This window comes from Heterocephalus glaber, unplaced genomic scaffold, assembly GCF_053883595.1.
Source record: "Heterocephalus glaber isolate CG9 unplaced genomic scaffold, H.glaber_assembly_v1.0 deba00001429, whole genome shotgun sequence".
NCBI classification, from domain to species: Eukaryota; Metazoa; Chordata; class Mammalia; order Rodentia; family Bathyergidae; genus Heterocephalus; species Heterocephalus glaber.
Genome location: NW_028258294.1, coordinates 34,006,138 through 34,033,572, shown reverse-complemented (window position 1 = coordinate 34,033,572; position 27,435 = coordinate 34,006,138). Strand labels below are relative to the sequence as shown.

The window sequence follows — 27,435 nt, the reverse complement described above, 5'->3', positions numbered from 1 at the left end:
AGCTCCAGCTCTACTCTCCCCTAAACTATGCTCTTAATTGGCCGCTCAGCTCTTGGGATGCTGCGGGCGGCTCTGGGCCAGGCCTGCAGTGCCAAACCGCAGCAGTCCAGCCCGTCTGGACAGGGAGCGGGGTGCCCATGCCGGTCCAGGGGCTCTGGGACTCGAGGAGAGGAGCGCCGGGCAAGTGCCCAGCGGGCTGGGGCGCCCCGTGCCAGCGGCGGCCACCGCCTCTCCTGCGGCTGGAGCGCTTCCCGGGCAGAGGCGCAGCCTCGCTGGCCCCGGCGCTCGCTCATCGCCCCCGCCCCGCCCCGACTCGGGCTCCTCCTCCAGCCTCCAGCCCCGCTCCCTCCCCCCCGCCTTCCACCCTCTCTCTCCGCGCTAACTTTCCCGAGCCCCGCCCGGCGGCGCAGAGCTCCCAGCAGCTAAGGGGCCGATTCCCGACCCCTGGCGGAGGGAGCGGCGGTGCCCAGGTCCCCATCCCCGCGCTCTGCAGAGAACAGGACGATGTCCGGGGCTGGGGACCGAGGCAAAGCCCTGGCGAGATGGCTGAGCACTGGGCTTTTGGGTAAGACGGCCCCAGCTTGGTCTCTTTCCTCGCCTCATCCTACCCCCACCCACCCCAGGAGGGGGCACTTGAGAGGAGGGGTGCCAGGGTCCGGGTGGGTGTTGGAGCGCTGCAAGGAATGAGCACAGTGCCCACCGTCTTCCCGCCGGACGCCGGGCTCCGTCAGAGGCTGTGCTCCTCGGGGACCAGGCGCGCCCCCTCACCCCATCGGCCGGTCTCGAGATCAATTTTTTTTGCAGCCTCTGGCGCCTGGAGCGCCAGGCGTTTGAAGCTGCAGTGGAAGTCTCCGGAGTTCCGAGGCTCTGGCATGCTGGGGGAGGAGGTCTGGGCCTCGGGTTTAGGGGATGCCAGGTGGGTTGCACGGGATTGTTAGGATGGTGGTTTCCACCCCTGCCCGGAGCTGTTCGCTTGTTTCCCAGGCATCAGACCTGCACCAGTGGGAGGGCAGGGGGCGCACCTTCCTCCTGGGTCCTTTTTCTAGGTTTCCTAGCCCTCTACCTTCTCCAGTGCCATTGTCCCGTCCCTGCAGCTCCGCTCCAAATACTGGAAGGGCTTGAAGGGGCTTGGCGGACCATTCAAATCCAGCTTTTAAGAAGGGCCTTGTTCTCCCTACAGAGATCCCATAGGGAAAACCTGTTTGGCTTGGCCATGTCTTCATTTTGGGAGTGACTCTGAGGACTGGGGAGACCTGTCCAGGGGACACAGAGAGAACAGAGTATTATTAATATCTATTAATACACACGTGATAGTTTTGAGTGTCAAACTCTGAGATTAGGGGATGATGTTAGTCCAGAATGTAATCTCCTCATAAATCATAGCCAAACTTCAATGTAAGCCGACTCCATCTTTGGCACCTGGACCTCTTCCTGTTTATGTTTGCCAGGTTTGGCTTTAGCAGCGTTCCCCTCCCCATTGGACACATGGAAGAGGTGTTTGTGCTGAAAGCAGGGGGACAAAGGCCTCTATGGGAAGCCACTGCTGTTCCTGCACCTGTAAAGTGTGCAGACCTGTGTGCGGGTACCTGGTAGTGGAGGAGGCTGGAGCATTTCCTTACTTTAGAGCCACTGTTTAGCCCTGCAGCTGGATAGAAGACACCGTTTCTTCTGTCCTTTTGGCATAGATGTCCTGCAAGTTTCATAGTGACCCTATTGAAGTTGGCTTCTGAGGTCCCGAGGTTCTTTTTCATGGGATGGATACAGTGCCTGTCCATATGAATCTCCCATCATCGCCTCTCAGATGAGCCCTGGTCACCACTGTGACCATGGCCAGGTAAGGAGTCACTGAGGCACTGAAACTCATCAAGTCATTAAACTACCCTGCTTTATGCCGTGGGCTGCCCTGCATCCTGTGCCTGGTTGGCTGTTGGGGTGCCAGGCTGTGGGCTGCTAGAATATTCATAGAACTAGGCTTCTGTGGAAGCCTGGGAACTGGGAACTATGTGTGCATTTGTGTGTGGGAGTGGGGCACAGACTTGGTATGTTTGTCCAGGTGCATGCCCCCACCTCCTGCAGGGACTGCTCCGCTGAGTAAATGGGTAGGGGCAGGGTCCCACTGCAGCAGGTTTGGATTAATCCCTGAACTCCCTTCTGGGAGCCTAGGACAGAGCAGGGTGACTTGTAGGTGGGAGGCCCGCAGACCCCAGAACTGGTCCCACCTGCTGGCCCCTGACCCTCTACTCTGGAGAGGGACAACATCATGACTTCCCTTAGGGCTTTGCCCAGAGAGCCACTGATTGAGCCCTCACAGAGGCAATGCTCTTAGCTTGGTCCAGTGGGGGAAATGCAGAAAAGACCAGATACCCAGCTGGAGCTGTTCCCTGGGAACCTCAGCACCGGCAGAGAACTCTCTGAAGAGTGGGGAAGCCATGGCCCAGACAGGGGCAGTGGTTTGCCCATGGTTCCATGGCTAATTGATGGTCAAATAGAATGGAATCCAGGCTTCTTAGCCCTTGTCTCACTGAGCTGCCTCCTAGTTTCCAGAAGTCTGGTGAGGGGAAGGTCAGTAGGAATTATGCTTAGGGCTGGAGGATGAGGCTGTGGGGCTTGGGAAGGAAGGATACAGTTTTTGGGGAGGGGCTCAGTGCTGCTGTTTTCACAGCTAGGGAGACTGTTTCAGGAGCAGCACATTCCCAGAAGTCTTCTTCCCCTCTTGCCATATCAAACCCAGTCTCACAGACTACAGTGATTTTTTTTGATTTTTTTTTTTGGTACCAGAGATCGAACTCGGGTCCTTGCGCTTGTGAGGCAGGCGATAGAACCACTGGGCTAAATCCCCGGCCCTACAGTGATTTTTGACAACTTGACAAGATGCCATTTTCTTAAACTGAGAAGCAATTCCAAAGGCTGTATCATTGCAACTGAAGTTCATGGGGCTCCAGTCTCTTCCTAAGTATGTAACTGGTAATATATCTGTTGTGCCCACCCCTTCCTTGTTCTCTGATTTGCTTAATTGCTGTGATCTGCATTTAATTATCACTTGTGAGGATGCTGTGTTGCACACCCCTCTTTCCCTTGGTGTGTATTTATTAAGAACTTGTTTAATGAGAATACAATTAAGGAAAGGGTGTTCAGTCCCACTCAGGAAAAAAAAAATATGGCAGAGATAAGCTCGGAGTTCCTGGAAAAGTGGAGAGGAAAGATGTGGAGGGAGGTCTCGGGTTTGGATCTGGAAAGAATGGTTCTCTTTCTGAGGTGCTGGAGGTACAGGACTGTGGGGACAGAGAGAAGAAGGCTGAGTCCCTTAGCCTTTTTGACTGCTTGGCTAGCTCCTGGTTAGGTAGCCTGCAGTCTCATGACCCTATCCCCCCAGGGGTTGTCCTTTAGGGGATGTGGGGATGGCCACATAAGCCATGGATGGGGTGGCCTAACACAAACTTTGGGCTCAGTGGTCAGTAAGAGGAGGGACACGCACACTGTTTGGACTTGTTTGCAAAGCTAGTGTCCCTGAGCATTGTCTCAAGGGCATGCTTCTATCCCTGCAAAGCTCCTGGGGGTGGGCTGGAAACAGGCAGGTTGCCTAGGGAGAGGGAGCTGAAATCTTTCCTTTGTCTCTGGGCCCAGCCCTGCCTCCCATAGCCCCCAGGGCCTCCACCCCAGGAGGGGGCCTGTCCTGCTGCCCTCGGCCCACTTTCTGTCTTCCAGCTCTAACTCTGAGCTTTCTAATTCCCCTGAGGCCAAAGTGTCTCAGCCGAATTTCCGCTTGCCACATTGCCATGTGGTCTATGCCCTCAGAGCTAAACTTAGAGTGGGTGACATCCTGTCCTCTTTCTCCCTCCTGCCTCGGGGTGGGTGCAACTGATCCCTGAATGTGGGAAAGGGTGGAGCAAGGCTATTGCCCACCCGGTGCTGGCCTTGGACTGTGTGAAGGCTGCAGTTAAATCCCTGCTAGTGTGAATATTTAATAACATTTGCAAGTGCTGGTTTTGTTGTGGTTGTTTTGTTCTGTACTGGGGGCCTTTTCACTGAGCTGCATCCCCAGCTTTTAAAAATTTTTTAGACAGAGTCTCACTAAATCACCCAGGATGGGCTCCAACTTGTGATCCTCCAGCCTCAGCCTCCCAGAGCACAGAGATTACTGGTGTGTACCACCAGGCCCGGTGAATACTTTTTTACTTTGACAAAATATGAGAATTCTGAGTCTATACTTGGACAACCCTCAGAATCCAGATGAGGGTGGCAGGGGGCTGAGACTTCAGAAGATGACAAGGAAATGGCTGCTGAAGTCACTAAGCAGTGAAGCAAAGGAAGGCTGTGGGGGCTGAGAATCCAATTCCATAGGTCCATGATGGGGGGTGGTGGTGGTGGACAACGACTTGTTCATTACTCCCAAGGTGCCAAAAGAGGGTTGGCTTTACTCCCAAACACACACACACACACCCTGCAACATTCTAAAGGGTTAAGTTTAGGACCAAGCAAAGCAAGTCCTTTACTTCAGGGAAACAGTCGTATGGAAATAATCCAAGAGGTGGTACAGGGTGAAAGTATAAATCAATGTGTGAGCAACCAGGAGACATTCTTGGCCGACACTGGTCATTGAGGGAATCAAGGGGTGCCCTGGTTATATCTAAGTCTGGGATGGGCATAGCCCTGTTCCCCTTTTCAAACACCATTCTCCTCTACTGGCAGGTGCCTACTCACCAATGTACTTGTGTTTCACAGTCTCATGCTTTGGCTTCCTGACAGCTCAGGAGGTAGGAAAGTTTATAGCCATCCCTGTGCTGGTTTAGGGGCTGTACACAGGATATAGCACCTCTGGCTTTCTCAAGGTCAGAAGGCAGAGTGGGGCCTGCCTAGTGCTGCAGACCAGTCCTCTCTTGATCTGGCCATCCTGCTGTGCATCCTGCTAAGCAGCCTTCAGGGGTGTCTGGGGGAAATCACCTGCTCTTGCTCCTGCCTGTCCCTGCAGTACAGCTTTCCTGGACTTCCTGACACGCAGCTGGGAGGGCTGTGTGGTGTAGAAGCCAGGCTTGTCCACCTTCTCTGATGCCTTAATCTGGGCAGGGCTCTGCACTCTGAGGAAATCATTTCTGCCAGATTTATCTCCTCCAGGCTATAGAGGGAATGACAATGTTTTGCTCAGAGTCTTGAGTGTATTAGAGGTAAATCATCCACATTAGGCAGAAATGCACAGTGTTGTGAGCTAGACCTTAAAAAAATAGCATTAACTTCTATTCAGGACCCCCCCCCCCATTTAAAGCAATCAAAGCCTTTCCTTTTTGATGTGCATCTTTTATTCTCTTGAATAGCTTATGTGGCTGGGGTTCAGCAGGGAAAACTTGGCCCCTGAAATCTTCTGCAGGACTCTAGTTCCTGGGCCAGGGTGAAAATGAGTATTGGAGTGGCAGCTGCTGTATTCCCTGGAGCCCTGAGGGAGTGAGTCCCTTTTCCTGAGTGCTTCCCTGTCCACCTCTTCGAACCTGGATCTGAGGTTTTCCGATCTGCGTTTTTCGGGGGCTCTGGGAGGAAGGAGCTGGGGTCTCTCATCAGAAGGGCATCTTCCAGTGCTAGCCCCAGGGTGGAGACTGGAATCTCGTGTCTGGGTCCTGACCCTAGGCCTCTGGGAGAAGTAAGGGCTAAGGGGGGCAGAAGCAAAAGGAACACTGGGAGCTCCAAGGAGCACTAAGTCCTGACAGAATTGTTCTTTCGGAGAGGTGAAAAGCTAGATCTTCTGAGTGATATTTACCTACTTCTTAGGTATGCAACTTTAGTAAGTACATCTCTTTGAGCCCATTTTTCACTTGTATATTGGGAATAAAAATAATAACTATTTTATAGGATTATTAAAAGCACTAAATGAGACATATAAAAAAACGCCTGTCCTATATGTAGTAAGTGCTCAGTTCCAGATTGGCCCCTGGCAAGTCACTTAACTTCTCTGAGGCACAATTTTTTTTTTTTTTGGTACCAGGGAACAAACTCAGGACCTTGTGCTTGAGAGGCAGGTGCTGGAACCACTGAGCTAAATCCCTGGCCCTGAGCTACATTTTTATCATCTATAAAATGAGAAAAAAAATTATACCTACCTTTTGGCATTCTAGTTAGAATTAATATGTTTAAGTCCTTTAGCCCAGTGGTTCTCAAGATGTGGTCCCTGCCCAGTTTGTTCTGAGATGCCACCTGTCTAGCATCAAGGAAGACTTCCTAAATCAGCAGCTCCAGGGGCTGGGCCCAGCTACCTGCACCTGTCACCCAGGCCATTTTGATGCCCTTTCATGTTTGAAAACCACACAGTTCTGCAGCAGTTCCTGGCATCCAGAAGCTGACCAAAGAGTGAGGGCTAAATGTGACACTTTCTTTTTTGGACACTGGGGTCTTGCTCTGGTACCCAAGCTGGACTCAAACTCTTGGACTCAAGTGATCCTCCCATTGTAGCTTCCTGAGCAACTGAGACTACAGGTATGGCACATGCCACCATGCCTGGCTAAATGTGGGCTCAACGAATTAACTTTGCAGCACTAATAGGAGCCCTGGGGGAAAAAGCTGGCTATTTCAGGATATAAGGAGGTATTGTCTTGTTGTTTGGAAGCATCTCTCTCGTTGATTTTAGGAAAGTTGCCTAACTTCACCTCTAATATGGATCTATAATAGCACAGCACTCCTAAGAGGGGTGTGAGGATAGAATGTGGCAGGCCCATGGTAAATGCTCAATAAATCAGCTAGTACTGCTATTATGGACGGTGGCAGGGGTCATGAGTGGATTACTGGGCCATGGGGTTGATTTCTGTGCTGGTGGGTGGGCTTCGAGCACTCTACCTCCAAAACCAGACTCCAAAAAGGCGAGGGGACCTCTGCTAGCAGGAGTAGGGCCGCCAGCTCTTCCTGGAGCTCCTTCTCTGTCATTCAGAAAGCATTGCTCAGAAGCACCAAGCATCAGCCTCTTTTGTGGGTAAGACAAGAGGAAACTGATTTGTGCTGCCGCACTAGGGAGTTAAGTTAGACACCGGAGAGGCTGGGAGAAGGTGCTCTTTTCCCCTCTGGGCGAGGAGAGCTAAGCGCCAATTAGGGACACCCCCCCCCCCCCCGACCTTGAGGAGAGTGTGGGCCTGGAAGGCCAGGTCCCCCTAGAGAGCTCAGGAGGAGGGGCCGAGAGCCCCCGCCCGCCTCGGCGACGCGCACGGGTGCTTTACGGAGCGGGCGCCGGGAGCCGAGGGGGAACCGGTGCGGTTCCGGGGGCTAAGCCGGCGGAGCGTGGCCGCCGGGAGTCCTGGAGAGGCCGGGCTCCTCGGGATCAGGAGAGGACGGTGGTTCTATATGCGTGTCTTCCAGTTCATCCCGAATCTGCTTCCGCAGCGTGTCTCTGCCCTCTTCCTTTTTCTCTCCATTGCGGTGCTTGCCTGGCCCTCTGGGCTGCCGGTTCCAAGCTGTTCTCAAGCCTTACCCCTTATTCCATCCCGGCCCGGTCTGTCTTCTTGTTGTCAGGATCTCCTTGGGTAGCCAGAAGGTGCTGGACTCAGATAGCCAAGTAAGGTCCACCTCGGAGGAGTCCCTGAGCCTCCGGGGCTTCGCCCTCGGGACCCACTCGCTCCCATGCCCCACCCTTGAATGCGGCAAACCGGAGGAGGGCGGGGGAGGAAGGGGAGGAAGGGGAGGAAGGGGAGGAAGGGGAGGAAGGGGAGGAAGGGGAGGAGGAGGGGGGGAGGAGGGGGAGGAAGCGGCCCAGTTCTAGGGGAAATTTCCACGCACACTTAAGGGCGTCCACTCCGCTCTACTTGGGTGCACTCAAGGACCGGTTCCAGGTGAGGGACGGGGCGGGGGCTCGGATTCTCCACAAAACGCCCAGATCCTTCTTTTTTTGGGTTGGGGTGACCCCTGGTGGTCATCCGGAGTGCCACAAGGACAACTGAAGAGCCGGAATTGAATCCCACGGATGGGGAGAGGTGGAGAATTATAGGGGGTGGCCCAGGTGGTGTCAAGTGACACCATCCTCCTGAAGTTGACACTGAGAGTGACAGAGTCCTCCCTGCCTGGTCAAGCGACTCCGCAGCCTGGAGATTCCCTTGGAGTTTTATTAAGGGAGGCCGTGCCCCTTACACAGGTCTCTTCCTGCTTCCCATGTCCTTGTCGCTGGAGGTGTCTGTGGGGAAGGCCACCACCATCTACGCTGTCAACGGTACGGAGATCCTACTGCCCTGCACCTTCTCCAGCTGCTTTGGCTTCGAGGACCTCCGCTTCTGGTGGTCCTACAATAGCAGTGATACTTTCAAAACTGTAAGTTGTGGCGAGAGGGACAGGGCAGCCCAGATCCTCTCTCCCTTTTCAGCCCCTTTCCCATGCATGGCTCCCATTCCAAGTTCTGGTCCCTTCTGGCAGAGCCCCTTTGTGATGGCCCCCAGAACCCACCTTTTGATACCCTATCTCCAAGTATTCCTTCCAGACAGGCTTTGAGTAGGAGGGATACTTAGGTAGTGTTGACAGAACTTGGGGCCTGTTGGAATTCTTGGCTAGTGTCCTCTGTCTGGTCTTAGGAAATACCTGGAACTAGGATCGATTGTGTGAAAATTCATAGTTTAATGGAACAGACGAGAGAGAGAAAGATCACTGGGAGGGTTGGAGACAGAATGAGAAGACTGAATGAGGGAAGGGAAAGGAGGTTGGACTTGGAAGGAAGGAGACAGGCAATAGGAGAGGAGCAGGGTGGCTGCAAGAGCAGCAGTGGGTTAGGGTGGGGTGGGGGTGAGTCTGCCAACAGGTGTGTACTGAGTTCTCTGCAATCCAGCAGGGGTCTGCTCTCAGGTAACACAGAGAAGCCATAGAGCCCAAGCTGTGCTGGGATGGAGTTAAATACAGACCCCTTAGGATGCTGATGGACAGAGCTGTAGCACTGATCCAGTTCTAGGTTGGGGGCTAGAATTAAGTCAGAGAGGGGACATGGATTCAGAAATGCTGGGTGGAAAGTAGAGGGAAGCCCATGTATTTGCAGGTCATTATGTAAAAGGCTTTTATGAAGAGAGCACTAAGAAGCATGCTGCATTCCAGGGGACTTTACTAAAAGGAACTGGGCAAAATTCAGGTTAGACAGGTGGAGCTGTAGACATTGGCAGAGGAGACCAGTGGGGATTAGGTCTCTCACACTGCAGGTACTTCCTGGACCCAGACAGGACAGGCACCCATGGTGGGGCTGAAGAGATGTCATAACCCATGACTACTCTCATTCTCTCCTGCCTACCTCCTAGCTTATAGAAGGGATTGTGAAGAATGAGAAGTCTGATCCCAAGTTGAAGTTAAAAGATGATGACCGAATCACTCTGGTGGGCACCACTAAGGAGAAGCGGAACAACATATCCATTCTGCTGAGGGACCTGGAGTTCAGTGACTCGGGCAAATACACCTGCCGAGTGAGGAACCCCAAGGAGAAGGACCTCGAGCATCAGGCCACCATCATCCTCCAAGTAGTTGATAAATGTATGCATGGGGACCAGGAATGGGCAGTAGAGTGGGAAGTACCTGGAAGCACTGCTATACTGGTGCTTTCTTTTGCTTTACACTTTCAAGAATTACTGGAATTATATCTGGGAGCTAGAAGAATTCAGTTGAACACTCCTGCTATTGAATAGCCTGTGAAATACACAGCCTTTCTGAGCCTTGTTTTCCAGGCCTGTAAGATGGGACTGTGGCTGCATTCTGCTGGGGTTGTCCTAAGGGTTAGAGGAGCTACCTGGGAGCAGGTAGTAGCCAACCAAACTCTCTCTGTATACATTGATCATTGCTGCAGTTTGTGTTTTATGCCTGAATATTAAGTGTCATACCAAAAAATGCTATGATCCAGTGTTCTATCTTGAGGAGTGTTTAGTTTAGGGTAGGACAGAAGACACACACAGATAGCTGAAATATGCATATGTCAGTAGAGAAACCTGCAGGGTAGATGGAATGAGACAGGCTCCCTCCCTTCCGGGAGCTTATCTCCTACTTGGGGGATGGAAGTCTGACAGAGGTGGGCCAGTTAGACCATCAGGGTTTCTGATAAGGAGCCAGGTGGTCACATGACCCCACTATTGGAGATGGTTAGAGAAGCAGAGGGTGATAAACAGAGTAGGAAAAGTTAGGCTGGGCTTTGTGGTGGGCAGGGATCCTGGAAGGCTGGGGCAGCACAGGAACCAAGGAAAAGGGATGGGGAACTGCTCAAGGATCTGGATTCTGCTGCCTTTTGTGTGGATGATACAGAGTGCCTGGAGAGGGGGACACTGGGAGTTCAATTTTGGTTGTGCCAAAGTCAGCTTTTTCTAAGCCTGAAGTCGCCTAAGTCAGATCTGAGTATGGTATCACCTCTTCCTGTCTGTCTGAGTTTCTGTCATTCTCTTTTGTGCTTAGCCTTTTAGGGGGAAGAGGAGGGAAGGGACAATATTGGTGGAGTGTTTTGGGTGCCAGGCACTGAGTTAGATGCTCTCACTCACCTTAATTCCTCTGCTCCCCAAAAAGTCCCTTCAAGCTCTTCTCTCCATTTTTAGACTCCTTTGTCCATGTAATCAACAAGTACTTACTGAGTACCTGCAAGTGGTGGATGCTGTTCTAGGTGTGAGGGCTGCAGTGTGAACCAGACAGGCACATTCCTGCTGGAGGAGATTGCTGTCCTCTTCTAGTCAGTGAGTGATATCATTAAAAAAAGATGCCTGTAATATCAGCACTTGGGAGGCTGAGGCAGGAGGATTGAGTTTGAGGCCAGCCTGGGCTTCATAGTGAGACCCTGTCTCAAAAACCCCGAACCTAAAACCCAAACCAAAATAAAGAGATTATATTGTATGAAGAACATGGGTAATGTTGTGGGGAAAAAAAGAAGCAAACAAGGGCTGGGGATTTAGCTCAGTGGTTTCCGCTGCCTGCCTCGAAAGCAGAAGGTCCTGAGTTTGATCCCTGGTACCAAAAAACCAAACCAAAACAAAACAACAAAAAACAGCAAAGGAAGATAGGTGTTTGTAGGGTAGCCAGGGAAGGCCTTGCTGAAAAAAGCAACATTTGAAGGAAGTAAGACAGGAAGCTATGAGGATGTCTTTTCTTTTTCTTTTTCTTTTTTCTCTCCTTCTTCTCTTCTCTTCAGATGTCTTTTTTTTTTTTTTTTTTTTTTTTTGGGTACTGGGGATTGAACTCAGGACCTTGTCCTTGAAAGGCAGGTGGCAGAACCACTGAGCTAAATCCCCAGCCCTCTGAAGAAGTCTTTTGCACAGAGAGAGGCAATGCAGTTTTCACATAGCCAAATTTCTGGGTTAAGTTGTGACCCAAACCTGGCTGTTGTGAACTCCAATTCTGATTTATCCCTGATCTTGTGTGTGAGTGTGGGAGGCTATGCGCTGGGAGGGTGGCTGCCATGTTCCTGCTTCCATGCCTGACAGCCCTTGTGTTGCCCTGGTGATGGCTCCAGGTGACCCCTGTTCTCCTCTTCCTACCCTCTCCTCCCTACTCTGGCTACACAGTGGAAAAAGTGGACAATACGGTGACGCTCATCATCCTGAGTGTGGTGGGCGGGGTCATCGGGCTCCTGGTCTTCATCCTAGTGCTGAAGAAGTTCATTGCCTTCATCCTCAAGAAGACCCGAGAGAAGAAGTGAGTTGACCTCCCATGCACATTCCTGTGTTACAGTTGAACGGGCCAGTAATACAGGTTCTTGTGTACAAGGAAAGAATTACCAAGTGTACACCCAGTAGTAAGTCGTAAGTAGTTACGTTTATTGAAGATCATGGAAAGTTGTGCTCAGGGCCAGACCATGTCAACAAAGGTGCTGGGGCAACAGAAAAGTACTACACACTGGTCAAAGGTAGCAGCAGCACAGGAAAAAGAGGGAAGAGAGGATCGATACTCAGCCTTTCAGAACTGAGAGGTCGCCAGACACCTTGGCTTCAGGTGTCTCCCACTGAATCTCCCTTGGTGCCAGTGCTTTAAAGTGCCTGTACTCTCACCTTGGGCATGGCAATGTTATTTTGTTATGGCTTTTGTTATTTTGTTTTCTACCTGTCTTAGGATTATGGAAGCAGGAATAAGCATTGGGTGCTGTTTAGAGTTAGATGGAAGGAAGGAAGTGACGCTCAGCTCCTTTGTTTCTTTTTCTTTCTTTCTTTCTTTTTTTTTTGGTACCGGGGATCGAACTCCCATCCTTGCGCTTGTGCAGTAGGCGGCGAAACCACTGAGCTAAATCCCAGGCCCATCAACTCCTTTGTTTCTAGCTGCACTACTTGTGCCTCCCCAGCCCACCACTCCTCAGCTTGTGGTCCCCTCCTCCCACAGTCTGCCTGTAGTCACCCCTCTGTCCTCCCTGTCTTCTGAATCCCACTCCTGTCTATGTTCCCCCATGACTGTGTCTCCGTCTCTCAGCCCCTCTCCTAATCTCCCTTCCTCTCTTCTCTTCCCAATGTGTAGCTGTTGAATACACTGACTTCATTAGGAACGTGAGTACAGTTCACTTTTTCTTCCATCCCAGCCCATCAGCCTTTCTCTTTCCATTTGTACCACCAGCCCTGAGGACCTACTAAAGGACTCAAGAAGCTTTTTTAATTTTTAAATCAGAGAAAGTCCATGTACAGAAAGTCCATGTACAGAAACTCTAAAATGGGAAGACCTTTCTAGGGAGATAGAGATCTCTTACTGTGAAATTCTGAAAATTCAAATAGGGAGATAAAAATAAAGTTAAAAAAAAAAAGGCTCATAGGGCCTTCCAAGAAGCCCTAGGCTAAGTTCTGCTATAAAAATGGCTCAGTAGTAAAGGACTTGTCTAGTAAGCTCAAGGACCTGTTCCATCCCCAGCATCATAAAAAGTAAACATCTATAAGGGGGAGGAGAGGAAGGATGGGCACGGACAGAGAGTGCAAACCTCAGGCCCAGAGTTTATAGAATAGTGCTGGGCAGGCTTCAAAGCAGCAGGCGGTGAATCTTACACAGCCAGGAGCAGGCAGGAGATGAGGTGCCTGTCATTGGAGCAGAGGGGTGATGGCAACTCGGAGATGTGGAGTGAACTGCTCTGCCCCTGCTTGCCACCTCTGCTGTGTGGAGAGTCTAGATGGAAAGGGCAGAAATTTCCCCATGAGAAGGGAAGGAAGCAGAAGACAAGGAGGGGACACTAAGGGAGCGGCTCCAGGCCCTTGGTAGAGATAAGGAATTCCAGAGGGCGTGGTCTGTCTGCCCTGTGGCCAGAGGCTCTGAGCATTTTGGCAATCTTCAGAGGGACAGAGCTTGCCACACAGCTGGTACATGATAGAGCTAGGATTTTAACTCTGACTGATTTGACTTCAACCCTAGAATCACTTCCACCATATCCTATTCATTCATTTATTTGGTAGCTATTTTTGAGGTACTGTGTGCAAGGCACTGTGCTAGGTGCTGGCCAGGCTTTGCTGTTAATAACCAGTCCTACTGCCAGTGGTGAGCAAAGCTGGAGGATAAGTTTTTCAACATATGGTTTTACAATGGTGATCCTTTGGGGCTACAGAGCATGCTGGGGTGGGGGTGTCAGGCTCAGTAGCAGAGTGGTTGCCTGGCACGCACCTGGGTTCCATCCCCAGCACCACAAAACAGAAATGCAAACCAAAACAAACAGAAAAAGAAAAAAAGGCATGCTAAATGTTTTCTTGCTAGGACACTGGTAGACCAGATTGCTACAGATAGTAACTGTCTTAGCTCCTTTCTCATTGCTGAGACACAATACCCTGACACCCACAGTTTGAAGGAGGAAAGTTTTATTTTGGTGCACAGTTTGTAGAGGCTTCAGTCTTCAGGCTGGCAACATGGTGGAGGAGAAACAGCTCATGGCATGGTGGTGGGAAGAAGAGAGATCAAGGGAGGAGGTCGGGGATTGACCCTTCCAGGCCACGCCCCCAGTGCCCCACCTCCTCCGACCAGGCTTTACCTCCTAACGCCATGTTAGCACAAACTCATCAGTGAACTAATCCATGAGTATCACACACCCATGATCCAATCATTTTCCCCAGCCCCACCCCATGAGGCTTTGGGGTGACATCCAGATATAAACTATAACAATAACTCTTCTTGTTATTTACCGAATGCCTACCATGCTTTAGGTACTCTATCAGGCATTTTTATACAATATTTCCATTTTTATTTTACAATGGAGCAAAGTGAGACTCAGTGTAGTTAAAGGCTATTAGCTAAGATTTGAACTATGACTGATTTGGCTTCAACCTTAAAACCATTGGCACCATAGCCTATTGACTCATTGGGCATATCTAGAGTTCATTCATTTATTTGGTGGCAAAGCACTGTGCTAGGTGCTGTGGGACAGTCTGAAAGGCATAAGATTCTGCCTTTCAGTAAAGGAGACACAATGTGTACTCTAATCCACATAGTGCAAGGGATCAGTTCCTGCAAAAAGGTGCAATAAAATGCTGCTACAGAAGTGATATTAAGGTCTGCTGGGTATTCATGGTGGTTATAATTTCATCACTGGGGAGAGTGAGGGGCTAGTGTTCCAGATGGGGGAAGCTGAGAACTAGGTAGAAGGTCTGGGCAGTGGGCATGTGTCTGGAGAACAAAGCCTCTTTGTAACAATGGGGTTTGTGGGGAACAGGAAGAAAAAAGTCTGAGAAAGGACTGGGGACAGACCCTTGGGTACCTGGGAGCCCAGACTGCATGTGAATTTCCTTCTGGCTGCAGGAAGTTGGTGAGGAATTGTAGGTCCCTGGCATGATCAACAAGACTGCCATGGGGGCCCAGGGCCCAGGTGAGGAGAGGTTAGGGGCAGGGGACAGGCCCCAGGGAAGCCTGAGGATGTCCCTTGAGTGTTGTGGAAAGCCTGCATTACAGCAAAAAGCAAGAGACCCAGGCTGGGCCCTGCTGTGGAAGACGAGAAGACTCAAATTGGAGCCCATGCGGCCAGCACAGTCGAGGTGATGCAGCCCCTGGGCGGTGCCATCCTATCTGACTCTCCTTTCTCTGTCTCTGCCCTGGCCAGACACACCTTCTGCCCAGATGTGCCACTGTGAGGCCACATTTTCTGCCTGCTCTCTCTCTGTGACCCTTGCTCTCCTACCTCTGGTCCACCAGGCCCGGTGGGGAGGAGCTTTGTCACCTCAGCATACTCCTTGCTGGCTTGCACCCTTCCCCCAGGGTGGCATAGCCCGGACCTGGCCTCTGGGAACTGTGCCCACTGCCCCTCAGATTCTGCTGTGTTTAGACAACCAGGTGGCCTTAGTGAGTCTTTTCTCCATGCCAGCACCTTTCTAAATGCCCTGACTCCTCATAGCAACCCCATGAAGACAGTGTCATTGTGATGTCTATTTTGCATTTGAGGAACCTGAAGTACAGAAATGTTAGGTGACTTGGTCTTTTGCTACCTTATCTCTTAGGAGGCTGAGGAGTGGGTGCAGGGCTGAGCTCAGGGGGCCACATCTCCCTCCCCAATTCATCCCTTACTTTCCTCACCCGTGTCTTTCTCTCTCCCTCTCCAGGAAGGAGTGTCTTGTGAGTTCCTCAGGAAACGACAACACAGAGAATGGCTTGCCAGGCTCCAAGGCAGAAGAAAAGCCACCCACAAAAGTGTGAGGCCCTGCTTTGGGCCAAGCAGCACAGGGAGCCTTGCTTTCTGACCATGACACTGATGCTTGAGCCCTGTCCATAGAACCCATGTGCCTGAGACATCTGCTGCTTGGCTCAAACTGTAATCTTTCCTGGCAGGGAGAAACTGGGGTCCTGTCTGGCCTGCTCCGCCCCCTCCCCAGCCAGGCTTCCCAGGGACAAGGGCTGACAAGGGAATGAGGCCTGTGGAAGTCAGAACAGGAAAGGAGGGGTAGGGATGTTGTTGAGGGCTGGTCCCCCAACACCTGGAAAATGGGGTTTTCTCAGGCTCCCCATCCTGAGTGAACTCTTCCTTGGTTTTCCTTTTGTTTTCTCTGCAGGAGGGACTTGGGGGGTCAGTGGGGCTTGCCCGAGATGCTGGACCCTGGAGATGGGGTGAAGGAGGAGCCTTATGTGGAGAAGGAAACTCTTTTGAAGGTGGGGAGTGTACTAGAGGACTCAGGAGAAGATTTAGGGGAAGGAGCTGCTGGAGAGGGCACACAGGGAGAGGCAAGCTGGGCTTTTTAAGAGACCTGGTCTCCCACAGGCCCTCAAGTGGGAAGTTTCCCTTTCTGCCTCGCTGGAGTGCCTCTGCCTTATCCCATCTCCCTTTTTTGCCCCCTCCTCTGTGTTTCTAAATCCTTCCCAGCTAGGCCTTGCTGCCTTGGTCTTGAGAGATCTTGGCCCACCTAGCCAAGGTCCTCCAGGTTGCTGAGAGGCTCGTGGAGGGGCCCCTCAATCCTTTCTGGAGCACTGGAGTGCTACCTATGCCTTTCTTAGCATTTTGTCTTGGGGAATGGGGCTGCAGAGGTGGTTAAGCCAATGTCCTGGGCCTCTTGGCCATTGGGATGCCTACCCCAGGCCTCCAATCCTGGCAGTCCCTCTCCTTGGCATGGCAGGACCATTGCCATTCTAGCACTCCTGAGCCTGACTCCCCTGCTCTTTCTCTTCCCATGAAACACCGGGGAGTGTCATCTTGCTAGAGAGATTGCACCCTCTTCCCTCCCACCTCCCATGCCCTCCCATTGGCTTGCTCTTCTTCTGGTGCCCCTCTATCATGCTTTTGTCCCTGTGCCCAGGATTGTGCATCCCCCAGCCCTGGGTTTGCCTTTGCCTCAGGACCCTCTTCCTTGGATGAGAGAGCCCTCAGGTTTTCTAGCTGCTTCCTACTCAGTAGGCTCCCCTTGTGTTATGATGGGTTTTTGGAGGAGCGGGGAGAAGGGACCCACGTTTTTTTCTGCTTGCTGAAGAACTGGTTTGCATACTCCTTGAATGTGGGGCTGGACTGTGCCTTAGCTCCTTGAGTCCCACCTCCTGCCCTCATTTTCTCCCATCCTTTCGAACCCATCTTCCCTGACCTAACTGCACAATGTGATGTGGCAGGGGTTCCCCAGCCTTACCCTTCCCAAGGTTGTGGAGGAGGCCATGAAGTTGTCTTGTTGGTGGCCCCTTGGCCAGGGACTGAGACCTGGAGACACCTGCCCAGTGCTTCCATCTGGGACCCTGACAGGGAGATATGAGAGTGTTGGAAGTGGGGCCTCCTGATGGGTTTGATTGTGTGGGTCTGTGTGGGATGGACATGGGAGATGTAGCAACGGAGTCTCTACCATCTGCTCCCATGCCCTTGTTCCCTTATGGATTTGCTACACTGTCCTCTGGGCACCAAGGAGGGATGGAGAGGAGGAGCCCTTTTTCTCCCAGAGTATATGGGGACTGCTTCAGGGCTCCCCCTGCCCAGATGCAGCTTCAAGCTTCTCGGGATGGAAGTTGGAGAAGGCTGAGGAATAGCAGCACCTGAATGTTCTCATGGCTGTGGCCATGTTCCTTGGTCAAGCTGGTGGGATCGCAAATCTCCCCTCTGATCTGCCTCCTATCCTCCTGTCCTTCACCCCAAACCCATCCTGGGCTGGGGTTCAGAATTCCCTGGCTTTGAGAGCAGAAAAATGAGAGATCCCAGCCATTCAGAAGACTTCTAGCTGCATTTGTGCAAGACTACTTTCTTCTCCCTTCTCAGCGTCAGCAGTTGAAGAGACAGAGTGTTGTAGGGCTCCTCTTGCTCTCTTGAGAGGTCCCCAAGGCGTGTGGAACAAGAGAGGAAGATGCCATCCTCTTCTCTTTCCCAGTCTACTGATACCGTAGAGACGGGCCATGCAGCTTCTCTGTGCTCAGCTTTTGCCATCTATCCAAAGGGTGTAATAATACTTAACCTACCTCACTGGACTGTCGTGAGGCTTGGCGAGTTTTGCTTCTAATTTTGGCTTGAAAAGCACCTGGAAAGCAGGATTTATAATTGGACACATTATTCCAAGATGGTCTCATCCTCATCTCTGTATCTCATCCCTACAAAACACACACACACACACACACACACACACAAACACACACACACACACACACACACACACACACTCCAGCCATTTTTCCCCTTTGGAATTCCTTAGTCTTTGCAGTGTTAAAAACCTTAACTCCAACTCATGCTTAAAACTTCTTGTACATGGCTCTTCTTTGGTGGTTTTCAAAAGAGGTGATTGGGACTGTAGAGGAGTATTTTGGGTTGTTACAATGCCTTTAGCATTTAGTGGGTAGGGACTAACAGTACTAAACTTAGTTCCCACCATAAAGAATGTCCTGTCCCAATGCCAGTATTATGCCCATGAAGAAATGTTGGCATGGATTTGTAACAGGTTGTGTAATTTTATTTATTTATTTTTGGTACTGGGGATCGAACTCGGGACCTTGCACTTGGGAGGCAGGTGGCAGAACCACTGAGCTAAATATAGGTTGTGTAATTGACAAAGCCACTTTCCCCAAGCTGGCTCTTAGGGCATGCCAGTCTCCAATGGTGGTCTCTGACTGGGGAGACAGTTTCCAGAGTTGTTGCGCTAGAGAGGGGCATTTCCAGAGTTGATCTTTGGAGTCCTGGGTACATGCAACTGCCCTGACAATGACACCAGTGAGACCAAGGACAAAGTTTGAAGCGCCTTATCCTTGACCTCAAAATAGAAGAACTGCATTTGAGGCTGGGGTTTTCTCCCTGTGTGGGAACTGAGCAGAAGGCAGCCAGAATGAATCTGTAATTAATGCTAGAGAGGCCTGGGAGAGGAACTAATGGGGTGTCCATATATCTTGCTGGCCAACTCTTGTGGAGCCAGGGGTGTGAGGAGGTGAGGGTGTGTTGTGTGAAGTGCATGTGGTGTATGCATATGGACATGTGTGCCAGGTGCGGCTGTGTGAATATGGAGTGGAGGGAGGGCTGTATATGGAAGGACCATTCATGATGGGGGAGAATGCACATTTCAGGAACCATCTTCACTGGCTTGAGCTCTAGACTGAGGAGGACAAGAGACACAGGGGAAGACTAGCAATGCTACAGGATTCCATCTTTCTGTGACTCTGTCTCACTGTTAAAGTCAACTGCCATTGGAGGGCTGAGGGGAGGAAGGGCCAAGAGGAAGGACTTCTCGTGAGAGTCCTATAGCTTGCTGCACCTTATTTTGTCCCAGGTTGGAGTCCCTGCCTTTCCACCTCTCACCTGATATGCAGTGCTTTTGACTATCTTATATATGGTTTATTCCTCTGGCTTGGATGACAATACACACAGTCAATTTTCCTATATAACTTTATAGATCAAATGATACAGTGATGGGCCTTGGGAGGCCTCAGGTCTGTGGGTGCCTCTGGGAGGTACAGATAGGCACTCACCTAGCACTGACCTGTGTTCAAGCACAGAATCGATGTGTTCAAACTATCTACAACATATTTTGCATTGTAGGATTGTATTTAGCTTGCTCTGGATGAAATAAAAATTATGTTTAATAATTTGGGGCTTGGGGTTTCTTTTGTGGATAAATGGGAGTTGGGTGGCACCTATATAGCTGGCAAGGAGTTCCTTTCAGCTATAATTGAGACAAATTTACCTTCTCTGACCCTCAGTCAGCTTGTGTCTAAAATGTTACTTGTCTAGGCAAGATAATGCATATAAAATGCCTAGGAGTTTCTGGAGTACTCAAAGGCATTCAGATTGTTTTAATTTTGGTACCTTCTCTGGAGAAGTTGGAAAGGTAACCCTTTAATATTGGAATCAATGCCAGGGTCTTTCATGTATTCATGACCCTTTGTAATGATTCTGGTATGACCAAATTCCATACCACTCCCTTCCCCAATCTCTCCCCACCTCCCTCCTTCCCAGTTTAGCATCTATATCCAGGAAAAACTTGCTTCAAATGGATGCCAGACTCCAGAAAGGGTTTCCCAGCTGCTGAGTATAAGGCAGGATTTAGGAAGGATTTAGGGACACACATATAATGGCTATGTTCCATGACCCCTCAATGGATGCCTGAAACTGCAGAAAGTATTGAACTGTATATATTCTATACTTTTTCCTATACACAACACTGATAAAGTTTAATATGCAAATTTGGCAAGTAAGAGATTAATGACAATAACTAGCGATTAGGTAGAACAATTATACCAATATATTGTAATAAATGTTACACAAATCTCTCTCTCTTTTGTTTTTTTTGTAGTTCAGGCTGGCTTGAACTCACTGTGAAGCACAGCCTGACCTTGAATTCATTGTGGTCTCCTGCTTCAGCCTCCCAAGTGCTGGACAAATATTAATATTTTGACATTGGGTAACTGAAACCATGAACTTTGACATCATAGACAAAGGGGCTATTGTATCAATGTGTGTGTGTGTGTGTGTGTGTGTGTGTGTGTGTTTGCTTACATCATTGGACTTTATAATACCAAATTTCTCATTATACCATAATCCTCTCTTCAATGGATTTACCGCAGACTGTATTTCAAATGGTTCCAGACATTAAGTTCTCAAATGACCTTGTTAAAAGACTCTTTCTTCTTTATCAAGGACCCAGGAAGGCAGAGGGCCTTAAGGCTCTGCATTCCAGCATCTGTCCCAATGAAGAAGGGCTCAAGCGAAAAGCAGAGAGAAGTCTTGGAGGCTAAGGTAGCCAGGAGTATTAAGAACAGGGTGGCCATTGCTAAATTAAGGGTCAGTCTTTAGTAAGGTTCTTGGTGACCTCAGCAAGTCCAGCAATTAGAATGGAATGGGCAGGTGGAGGAGGGAGCAGAAGCTTCATTTCAGCAGGTGGGAAGGTCATGGGGTGGGGCGGGGGAGTGGCACCAGCACAAGAAATACATCTTCAAGTAACTTAGCTGTGAAAGGCATTGGCCCGGTTAGGAAGGAGAGAATGGCTTTCTTTTAAAGAAGGAAGAAAACAGTGCAGGTTAAATGTGGGTGGGGAAGAGAGTGGAGATGGAAAGGCCAGGGTAGCTGATAGAGAGGGAAAAGTCATTTAGGTGGACCCAAAGGGTTAGGATTTAGAGGCCGGGTGGAATGACTGGCCTGAGAGAGTTGAAGTTCCACCTCTGCCACAGACAGAAGAAAGGAAGTCAAGGGGAAATCAACATGAATAAATTTGTAAAGGGGATTTGCCATGAGATCGATCGAGAGGCTTTGCCATATAGTCTCTGGTTCCTGCTATGTTATCGGTCATATGCCTAGCAGACTTGAGGCTGAAGCCTGAGAAAACTGAAGACCCTCCTAGTTCAGAGCCCTCAAAGCTCCAATTTCCCCAGGTGTGTGGGCAGCACCTTCCCTGGCATTCTGACTGAACCCACATCTACTGAAATAGCAAAGCATGCACACAGCAGCAGCAGGGTGTTCTGTCATGGTTCATCACTGAAACAAAATCACTGATAATGCTAGCAGGTAAGATGTAGGGGCCTCTCCCACTGTCTCTAAGCGCACATGGAAAAGAACAGTCCTGGACTCAGAATCCATGGATCTGAGTTTAAGCTCTCACTCTATTATCTACTAATGAAGTGTCCTTGAGCAAACCAGCTCACTTCTCTGAGCCTTGGATCCATCCCTAGTCTGGAAAAGGGGGGTGGTTATATCTACTGCATGGTACTCTTGTGAGGATTAAATAAGGCAACAGATGTAAAATACTTTAAAAACTACAAAGTGCTCACCATATAAATATATGGATTTTCTGAGAAGGCTGACTGTTCCACAATAATAGGAGAGGGCCCCCTCTAAGGTAAAGCTCCACCAAAGCCAAGCCCTGCTGAGGCCATCACTGAGCTCAGAGCCTCCTGTTCCAGATAGGGAGGGTTTGTCAGCTGAGTATGGCAGAGCCAGGAGGATAGTAGCGACAAAACCAAACTTGTGGTCTCACCTCATTCTGAGCCCAAATCTGTTAGTGTTTCTCACTCATCCAGTCATTCAGGTAACCAAAAAAAAAAAAAAAAAAAAAAAAGAGTCTGCTGTGACTCCTATTTTCTCTCACACCTGAAACCTTTGCATCATCAAATTCCATTAGCTTTATGTTCAAAATGTACTGTGCTATGGACTCAACTATCCTCACCACCATCATCCCTGAAGTCTTGGTCCAGGCCACCCTCAGCCCTCATTTTGGATCATACAATAGTCCTTGTTGATCTTCCTGCTTTTGCCCTTGGCCATCCTTAGTCAAGTATCCAGAGTGATCCTGCTGAGACAGAATTACAATAGGTTACTTAATCTCTGCTTCTGGCCAAGATGGCAACACAGGGGCCATTTACCTTTGCACCTTAAACAACTGAAAATTTGAAAAAAGTATAACAATTTTCAGACATTAGACAACAGTGGGGTGGAGAATTGTGATTCATAAGAGACAGAAACAATAAGGTAAGCTTTACTATTGCTCCAACTTACCGCCTGGGGCAATTTCCAGAATGTAGTGCAGGGAAGGAGGCCCAGGCAAAGTCCAACATTCTCCCTGAGTCAAGGAGAGGTGCTGAGATGGGGAAGGGCCAGAGATCTACAGAGGGTCCCCACAAGCCTTGAGCTGATAGTGCAGATGTGTGAGGCTAGCAGAAGAACCACAAGCAAGGATTAAGTGGAACAGTCTCGGAGCTGACACATGTTGAACTGATCTTGCTCCACTACTCAGGCAATATCTTTTGAATACACTTCCTTATACCCTTTGAATTCTGAAGTTTTGCCATTTTATCTGTTGGTAATGGGAACGAACTGTTTCTTGTCCTATGTGGGATCCAGGGATTGCTCCCTGAAATCCTTTCTAGTGGCTCTTTTCTCAGCCTTGGTCAATAGCCAAAGATTCAAGGGGACCCCTTGCAGATCTCTACAGCTTTCTTTCTCTGTGAAGCTCTCTAGCACTTTGCCTGGTGAGCCTTACCTGCTTTGGTTTCTCTAACCCTATCTCCTTGTTTCAGGGAGTCTGTGAAGTGTGCCTGAGACCCCCTCCTGGTACTGTGGCAGTTGTAGGGAATCCTTTGTTTATTCTCCTCTCTGTGATCACTGAACTGTGCTGTCTGATCTCTTATGTCTGTCTATTTCAACAGACATGTTTATAGAGGTGTTTTTTTCCCCCCAGGGAATTGAACTCAGGACCTTGGGCTTGCCAGGCAGGCACAGAACCACTGAGTTAAATCCCTGGCTATAGAGGTTTTTATTTTGTCATTGCTACAGCCAAGAAACAACCTAAATATTCTTTGACTGGTAAGTGAATATAATAGACTTTTTTATGTTGCTATATCAAAGTATCTGAAGCTAGGTACTTTAGACAGAGAGAGGTTTATTTAGCTCACAGTTCTAGAGTTCCAAGAGCACATCACTGGCATCTGCTGGGCTCTGCCAGCAGGAAAGGGCCTTCTGGTGGGTAGCATCACAATGGCTAAAGTGTGTGCAGAAAAGACAAACACTGAGAGTGGAAGAGAGTCAGGGATGGTGCCAGGCTTAACAACCCACTCTCAAGGTACCAATCTGGACTCCTGTGAGATAACATTAGTCCATTCCCGAGGGTGTAGCCCCATGGCCTAGTTACCTCCCATTAGGTACAGCCTCGTACAGGTTCCACTACAGCCCAACGCTGAAGCACTGGGGACTAAGTTTCCAACATGTGAACCTCTGGGGGACAAATTGTACCCAGATTATAGCTGTGGATGAAATACTGACATACATCCACACAATGGAACACTTAGTAATAAAAAGTTCCATTTACCAACATGGATTAATCTCAAGTGCACTATGCTAAGTAACAGAACTGAGATGCAGAAAGGGACCTACTTCATCAGCGGTGACCAATGTACCACTCTGATGAGGGATGTTGATAATGGAGGAGGCTGTGCACATGTGGGGGAAGTGCCTGAAAAATCACTATACCTTCTGCTGAGTGTTGCTATGAATCTAAAACTGCTCTAAAAAAATAAAACCTTATAGGGTCTCATTTATATACCATTATGGAAAAAGAAAACTATAGGGACAGAAAATAGAACAGTGGTTGTCAGGGCTTCGGAAGGGGGAAGCATTGGCAACAAAGGACAAAGAGGGCATTTTGGGACTGATGCAGCCATGGTGGTGGTTGCTTACTTGTACCAGAACAGAATCGGGAGAACATTGCTCTAAAAATGGTGAATTTTGTTGCACATTAATGACATCTTTGAAAAATGACAATCAGATGCCCCCCCCCCAGAACCTTCCATTCTAACTTACAGAAGCCCAGATGGCCTATTGCTCTGGCCCCTATTGCCTCTTTGATATCTTCTTTTTCTGATGTTCTCCTGCTGACTCAGCCCACTTTAGCCTCATTATTCTCTTTATTGTTCCTGCAAATATCAGGGCTCCTCCTGTCCCAGGGCCTTTGCGCATGCAGTTTCTCTGTTAGCATGCCCTTCCCATAGATAGCCTCAGGTTACATTTTCTTCATTCAGACAGATCGCTGCTCAAATGTCATTTCCTTGAGAATATTTCCCTGGCCATTGCTAAAGTTTGGATTTTGAATGTCCCCCAAGGATCCGTGTATTAAAGACTTGGTCCCCAGAGTGGTGTTATTGGGAGGTGGTGGAGCCATTGAGAAATGGAGCCTAGGGCGAGGGACTTAGGTCACTGAGAGTGCACCCTGGAAGGAGATGGTGGGACCCTGGCCCCTTCTCAGTCTCTTTTGCACCCTGCTGATGAAGCTAGGTTTTGCTGTGCTATGTGTTCCCATTGTGATGTCCTTACCTCACCAGTGGCCAAAAAATTGTGCTGTTCCAATACTTGTATCTGTGGATTCATGCCTTTTCAATTCTGGAACATTTTCAACTGTTATCCTTTTAGATAGCATCTCTCTTTCGTTGTTTCTTTTCTGTCCTTACAGGAACTGAATATGTTAGAACATACCAATCTAGCCTCTATTGCTCATTGCCTTGCTTTCATTTGATCTTTCTCTTGTAAATTTAGTAACTTCTTCAATCTACCTTCTAGTTCATTCTCTCTCAATCTATGTCCTAAATGCTATTTATCCAACCCACTTAATTTTCCATTCTTATGATAGTTTTTATTTCTTTTTTTTTTTTGGTACCAGGGATCGAACTCGGGACCTTGTACTTGCGAGCCAGGCAGCGGAACCACTGAGCTAAATCCCCAGCCCCTAGTTTTTATTTCTAAAAGCTCCATTTGATTCTTCTTCAAATCTACCAGTCATTTTTCCTTGATTGTTAAAATGTATTTTTTTTTTTGGTACTGGGGATCCAACTCAGGACCTTGTGCTTTCGAGGCAGGCAGCGGCACCACTGAGCTAAATCCCTGGCCCTGTTAAAATGTATTTTTAACAGAAAATAACAAATGTTGGTGAAGAGGTGGAGAAATTGGAAACTTTGTGCACTGTTAATGTATGTAAAAATCAAGACTTTATGGAAAACGATACGGTAGTTCTCAAGAAATTAAAAAATAGAATCACTATATGATCCAGCAATTTCACTTCTAGGCATATAAAGTGTTAAAGAGATGCCTATACACTCATCTTCATAGTATTATTATTATTATTATTATTATTTTGTACCAGGGAGCGAACTCAGGACCTTGCACTGCAAGGCAGGTGGCAGAACCACTGAGCTAAACCCCCAGTCCCTTATAGCAGCATTATTCACAATAGCCAAACAGTAGAAGTAGCCCAAATGTTCATCAGTGGATAAATGGATAAACAAAATGTGATATAAATAATGAGATATTATTTAGCTTTAAAAAGGAAGGCACTTCTAACACATGCTACCACATGGTAGCATGAACCTGAGGACATTATGCTAAATGAAATAAGCCAAGAACAAAAAGACAAATACTGTATGATTCCACTTATAGGAGTAGTCAAATTCATGGATAAAAGTAGAATGGTGGGCTGGGCATGGTGGTTCAGTGGCTCAGGAAGCTAAGGGAGGAGGATTGAAAGCTTGAGTTCCACCTGGGAAACTTAAAATAAAAAAATGAAAGGACTGGGGTTATAGCACAGTTTAAAGGCCCTGTGTTTAATCTCCAGTACTGCAAAAAAGAAAAAAAAAAAAAAGGAGGAAAGAAGAATGGTTGTTGCCAGGGAGAAATGAGAAGTTACCGTGTACTGTATATACAGTTTAAGTTTTACAAGGTGAAAACAGTTCTGTGGATGGATGGCAGTGGTGGTACCCAACAATGGGAATGTATGAATCATTGAACTGTACACTTAAAATGGTTAAGATGGTAAATTTTATTTTAGATATATTTTACCATAATTAAAAAATTATTTATTTAGACATTTAATAAGTTGTCATATTGGAGGCCCTATAGTGTGGTATTTTATAGTAATGCGTTCTGCAGTCAGAACGCTCATGTTCAATTTACCAGTCTATAATCTCAGACAAGGAACTTAACCTCACAGTGCCCTAGGTCTTGTCTTGTTCTCTTTCTTTCTCTTTTCCTTCCTTCCTTCCTTTTTTTGGTTTTCTGAGACAAGGTTCAAGGCTGGGCTTGAACTCATTATGTAGCCCAGGCTGGCCACAAACTTGTGATTCTCTGCCTCAGCCTTGCAAGTGCTAGGATTACAGGCATGTGCCACCACTCCTGGGTTTTTTTTTTTAATTCTATAACATGAGAATAAGAATAGTGTCATCTTATAGGTCTGTGTGAATGTTACATGAATCAATACACTTAGAACAGTATCTGGCACACAGAAATAGTCAATGTGAATTAGTTATTATCTGATTATTCTGACATCTGAAGTTTTTGGGGCACCAAATTGGCTGTTTTTAATGATTGCCATCTCTGGTCTTCAATTGTGAGCTCATATTTAAAGGATCTGGGATTCCTGAGGCTCTAGAAATTGGAGATGTTTCTTTCTAGAGGGTCTTCCACTTGGAACTTCCTGTGCCCCTCAGACATCTCTGCCTCATGGGAGCAGCAGGTTCAAATACCCTGTCTACAGTGGGTCTGGGCTTAGTTCTGATTTCAGCCTTCATGGAGGTTTCTGTTTTTTATCCTAAGGCAACCCTGCTTCTAGATCACTACTTTAATTTCAACTCATGGTTTGCTAATTTTGTTTGTTTATTTATTTATTTATTTTTTGGCCATTGCAGATTTCTGCTATTTCCTAAGAGTCTTGTAAGGCATTGGCAAATATCTTTCATCTAAGGTCTTTTTTTTCCCCCTGCAGTATTGTGGATTGAACCAAGTAGTACTGAGCTAGATCCTCAGTCCTTAAACATTTTTTTTTTTTTTAATTTTGAGGCACAGTCTAGCTAAGTCAGCCAGGCTGATCTTAAACTGGTGATCTTCATGCCCTAGCTTCTGGAGTAGATAGAATTACAGGTGTGCTTTTTATGTAGGATCTGACTCAATTATAGCAAGAGGGTCCTCAGGAAACCTGAGCCTACATTCAGCTGCCAGAGAAGTCCATGGGGCTTAATTCTCCAACCATTTTAAGTGCAGGCACTTACTCATGCTGATAGTCCAGAGCTTGGGGGTCTGCCTCTTGCTTGGCAGGTAATACTTAAAAAAATTCAAAGGAACCACACTGAGTGCTTTCTGGGTGGAAGTCAGGACTCAGAGGTTCAGGATCTCTTTTC

General features: G+C 48.5%; 1 protein-coding gene across 5 annotated transcripts; it reads left to right on the top strand.

The window, feature by feature from the left end:
• The first annotated feature begins 363 nt into the window (after nt 1-363).
• Nucleotides 364-19,374, top strand: Scn4b (sodium voltage-gated channel beta subunit 4). Of its 5 annotated transcripts, XM_087212443.1 has the most exons (6): nt 364-565; nt 8,099-8,271; nt 9,237-9,465; nt 11,469-11,598; nt 12,409-12,437; nt 15,450-19,374. In XM_087212443.1, the coding sequence occupies exons 1-5, from the start codon at nt 505-507 to the stop codon at nt 12,413-12,415; spliced, it is 600 nt and encodes a 199-aa protein (XP_087068569.1). In that variant the 5' UTR covers nt 364-504; the 3' UTR covers nt 12,416-12,437; nt 15,450-19,374. The 5 variants fall into 5 exon arrangements, with proteins under 5 accessions (XP_087068569.1, XP_004856743.1, XP_021093450.1 ...); XM_004856686.3 differs by lacking the exon at nt 12,409-12,437 and having other exon boundaries at nt 366-565; XM_021237791.2 differs by lacking the exons at nt 364-565; nt 12,409-12,437 and adding an exon at nt 1,667-1,834.
• The last annotated feature ends 8,061 nt before the right edge of the window (nt 19,375-27,435 follow it).